The sequence below is a fragment of the Macrobrachium nipponense genome, chromosome 9 (assembly GCF_015104395.2).
Source record: "Macrobrachium nipponense isolate FS-2020 chromosome 9, ASM1510439v2, whole genome shotgun sequence".
NCBI classification, from domain to species: Eukaryota; Metazoa; Arthropoda; class Malacostraca; order Decapoda; family Palaemonidae; genus Macrobrachium; species Macrobrachium nipponense.
In genome coordinates, this window is record NC_061110.1 from 29008553 (window position 1) to 29013552 (window position 5000).

Here is a 5000-nt window from a genome sequence, read left to right on the forward strand (position 1 = left end):
CCATTAACCTTTCGTCATCACAGTACAGTACTTAGTTCTGGACTAGGTTTTTCACTGTGGCTGCCTGAAGTCACAAAGCTTACCAGGGAATATCCATCCAAGTTACTGCGAAACTGAAACAGTTAAAAGTAAAAGGGAAAAAACAATTAAAAGAAAAAGTATTTGCAATATCAGTGAACAGTAATGCTTTGACAAATTTATTTCTCTACTCAGCAAATTGTCCATTATGTATGATTATACACACACACACACACACACACACACACACACATAATATAATTGTACGTTCGTGCGCTAAAGAAATCCGAACCACTTAACCGATCTAGGCAAATTTTAGCTTGTGGTCATCATTTGATCCAACTTAGCTAGTAGTGTAGCTTTTCAATTCATTCCCCTTCCCATTCCCCAGTTCCTCTCCCCCTTTCCCTTTGTAACTTATGGGGCAAATAAGCTCTACAGGGTATCATACCTCATTTCATGTACTCGATACCATAGAAATATAATTTTGAAATTGCTGTTCTTTCTTTTAATTGATAATTCTGTACCAAAGTTTGTGTTTAGTTTTAGTGAGAGTATGTTTAGCTTTAGTGGGGGATATGTTTAAGTTTAGCAAGGGATGTATTTAGGTTTAGCAAAGGGTTTGTTTAGGTTTGGGGGGTGGCGGTAAATGAAACAGTCACTACAGTAATATCTGGATAAAAGGAACAACAACCAAGTAATACCTGAATAAAAAAGGACAGACAGCATAGTAATACCTAGAGAAAGGAGACAGTCACCACAGTAATAATTGGATAAAAGGAACTGTCATCACAGTAATGCCTGGATAAAAGGGGCAGTGAGCCCAGTAATACCAGGGACAAAAGGGGAGACTGTGATACACACACACACACAAAAATATATAATCAATATTAATAATAATCATCATTGTATCTTTATTTAGCTAAAAAAAAATTGAGAACTTTATATCCCTTCTTGTAAAGCTACCTGCAGCCACAAGTTAAATGTCTGATAAAGGTAATTTCTGTCGCTGATAAATGCTGACGGGTGGAAATAAAGATCAGAATCTGTAATGAGAAAACACCACGTATCTTATAACCCGTCCGTCCATTATCTTTACTATGTAAGCTGTGAGATGAAGTACAGGATGAAAAGGACAAATAAGATTTCATCCCATCGGTAGCTTCCAGAACTGAGGGGGATAGTGCCTGTTAACACAGTCAAGGTTTTATTGACAAACCATTTCATTGTTACAGAATATAACACAATACAACCATTGTAACGTGCAACTAGTTCCACAGAAGGGCGTGATTACCAATAAATTAGGTACTTTTATTCAGGAGAGTTTATTGTGTCTGAAAAAATCTGTTGAATAATAATAATGTATATGCCTAAAAGAATATTGAGTCATTTCTACAAACTCTTAAATCCTGCTCATTCATAGATCCTTCATTATGGGAAGACTATTTCTGCTTGGCTTCTTAGTAGTGGATAGAAATTAAACAGAATTACACTGTGATCCGTTGAAAATTAGCAAAGGCAAAACTGGAGGACTATCGTTAGCACAAAATTTATGTTAGAAAGGATTTTCGAGCAAAATTGCTTCATTTCAAAACAATATTTCACGGCTGAAAGAAGTTTTTCTCCTCTTACGGGGTGGTGTTTGGTTTTGATCAAGCAGGCCTTATGCCAGCATGGATCCTTGCCCAAAGGCGTTCAAGGGGATAAGAGGCCTGCGTGGTTTTGAAACACCTTTCGTGCAAACGTGAAAAATGTTCAGGACTGCGTTAGATATCTTTACTTAGGCACGCGAAGTATTGACAGCGAAGTTATACCCTCCATCTACCTCTGAAAAACTCCACAAGATTTATACAGTCGTCTTCTTGAGGTGCTTCAGTGACCGTTTCAGTGACCAGGCTTCACATAGGTGGAAACTGTTAGCTTAGAGGAGTCTGTCGGAATAATTAGCTTCATTTAACTCGCTGCTAATTTGACTCATGTTAGTAACAGTATTTTCTTAAGGTGTTAAGAAAAGAGGGCACCCAATGTAAAGGGACGAACTTGCAACTTTTGTCTAACCAGTTTTTCATGTTAGAGAAGTACGAGGTAACGGGGGATTCTAGAAACGCGGGAAATCGTGGCTTCGCGGGCAACAAAATGATTCGAGACTCCGTCTAGGTGGTGGCATATCATTCTTGAGTCTCGGGTATGTGTGGGCCACAGAGCGGACTCAACTGAACCTCGGAGGGCAGGTCATTCGACCACCAGCCACCGCAGAGGGAGTGTGGCAGCATCTCTCACTGTGTACCTTTTGCAGTGTTCAGTGTTCAGTGTTCACATTGATTGTTCATACGAGTGTTTTACATGCCTGTGGATTTACAAAGTGTTGACCTGAACAACGGACGAAGAGCAAGTGTCATTCAGAACATAAAAGGAAAATTTGCCATATATCACTAGAATGCTTATTTGAAAATAATAAATACATTGTCGTACTTTGTTCTAATTCTGAGACCAGGGCCACGACAGGAGTTGTCAAGGAAAGCAGGACGCTTTCAGCATTTCATAGAATAACTTGTGGACAGTTGGAAGGAATGCAGACGGGACCAAATTCCAATTTCTTTTGATATCGAAGGTTATAACGCGAGAAGTCACCTGCTGTTGTTTATACTGTTGAAACGTTCCTGTTAGATTAGTGATAACACTCAAACCATATGGTTATAAACACTAACGCGAACAGGTTTGTCATTTCCGTCTTTCAAATGTTTAAAAGGTTCCCAGATCTAACAGTGAAGTAAAAGGATGCAATTTGCGATTTATAATGATAAGCGAAGGGGATAGTGATCACCGTAATTTCATGTCAATAAAAGATTCATACAGTCGAGCGCGGCCATACACACACACACACACACATACACACACACACACACACACATATATATATATATATATATATATATATATATATATATATTATATATATATATCATATATATATATATATATATATATATATATATATATATATATATATATATATATAATATATATCTATATATATATATATATATAATATACTATATACTATATATATATATATATTATATATATATATAAGTATAGTTTGTGTGTGTATTTAGAAAATCTATGTACGATTCCTTGTGTAATTATGTAATTATACAGTTAATATGCACGTGACGGTGTGTGGGCTGCTCATATGAGAAAAACATGAGCTGAAGTGCTTGCATTACTCAACATAAGCATCCTTTACACTTTTATGTTTCTGTTACATAATTATTTAAAAAGTCAAGAATTGCTTGCATTGCTGTTAGTCAGATGTGGTTCAAATTTTAAGGAGAACGCTGGAAATTGAGCGTTATCAAACATCTTGATTTCGTTTTTGTCTGCCTTAGAGACGGGATGGGGTGCTCAGTCCTTTAGATTACCGGACGTTCATATTGAATAAAGACGGGTATGCCTAAAAGAATATTGATTAGATGTTAATGATTCATTTCTATAAACATTAAATCTTGCCCATTCATAGATCCTTTATTATCTTGAATGTTCTCGACACCACAGCCTTTTACTACTATTTTTTTAAATATTGATTTCATTTATCTTTTGAGTAAATGTCGAAGCAGGACTGACGAAAGATTTTGGTGTGGGTGGTTTTTATTTTTCATGCGCAAATGGAGGAAATCCACTTATTCAAGATCATATGAAATTTATTACCATTTATTTTTCTTTCTCTGGAACTGAAAGATCGTCTATTTTTGGCAGTATTTATTTTTTGGAGGTCTTATTCTTTATCCTATGTTGATGAGTTCGTTTATGAAAATACAACCTTTTAAATCGCGGAAGAAATGAATTTGAGCTTATGATTCAAAAGTCAGTGGTGTAAAGGAGACGGGACTTCTTCCGCAAAAGAAGTTTTTTGCTGCTTTCGCTTGTTATCTAGTTATCTAGGCGTCACCTACTCCTAGGTGCTATAATATAGCACTCATGACCGTATGGTAAGTGTGAAGTGGAAGGTCGCACAAAGATATCGTTTACTAATATAATTTGTCGGCGACACAATATAGAAAAGGTTGTTTATAATACTTTGATTCCTGAGGGGCTAGTACTAAACACGGCGTCCCAAGGAACTTCCGCCCAAAGTCTACTTCTAGTCACTAGACCGTGCTTCTAGTAGCACCTCGTAGTAGGTGAAGTATAGATAACAAGCCAAAGTAGCACCGATGTTTTTGACTAAGCTTTTAGAACAAATCAACAGTCGGTTATAACCAGGAATTAATTATCAGAATAGGCTGTGTTTTGGTATTGTTCACACGTCGGGTCAATGTCTGGCATTGCTGCTGCTATCTTTTGCATGTAGAACTTGTTTGATTTCCTTTGGAAGTTTCTGTGCGTTGTCACCAGCTATTTGTGATCTTCAGGGATGAACCTTTTGCAGGTCCACTAATTAAGCTACTTACTACGACCAGTGATTCACTTCAAGAACTTTCTTGTTCCAGATCAAATCATCATGAAATTCTAGTATGGCGTACTGCATCCTTTTGCTTTTCTATTCTTATCCTGTATTTCAAAACCCAATCTAGAGGTAGGGTCGCTTTTTTCCATCGAAAGGTGTTGTCCAAGATGTTAGAAATAATGCAGACTTTAATATTACCGTAACTACACACACACACACACACCTCACAGCGAGAAAACACACCATTATCTTAGGCCTACTTTTAATAAATTTTTCGTCTCTACTCATTACCACTTGTCTGTAACATACCTCGTCGACCCCCTCCGCGTTTCTTATTTAGCAATTCAGTTTATAAGCTTGTCCAGTGTCCACATACAGATTTTCTCGATTCTCAATTTGCTTTTAAACTCCTCGCAAAACCGTTTCATAGCAAACTCTTGATATGCACACTCCCTGTTCTGTTTAACTCACACTTTTCTTCACCTATCAGTCCTTCTGTGGTCTCTCCTCTTCCATGATCAAAATCCTATAATAC

The 5000-nt window shown here is 36.9% G+C and overlaps 1 protein-coding gene across 12 annotated transcripts in view; it reads left to right on the forward strand.

Annotated features, from left to right (window-relative positions):
* Positions 1–5000, forward strand: part of LOC135218373 (calcium-activated chloride channel regulator 1-like) — a 376124-nt gene that overhangs the window by 103427 nt on the left and 267697 nt on the right. For 4 of the 12 annotated variants that reach the window (XM_064254640.1, XM_064254641.1, XM_064254630.1 and 1 more), the window contains exon 1: positions 2258–2734. The exons of 7 other annotated variants lie outside the window; for them this stretch is intronic. Coding sequence is in view for 2 of the 5 variants with exons in the window: in XM_064254630.1 (XP_064110700.1) it covers positions 2709–2734 (26 nt within the window). In the remaining 3 variants the exon portion in view is untranslated. Of the gene's footprint in view, positions 1–2200; positions 2735–5000 lie in introns of those variants that run through there. One more of the 12 variants, XM_064254639.1, reaches the window with a different exon arrangement.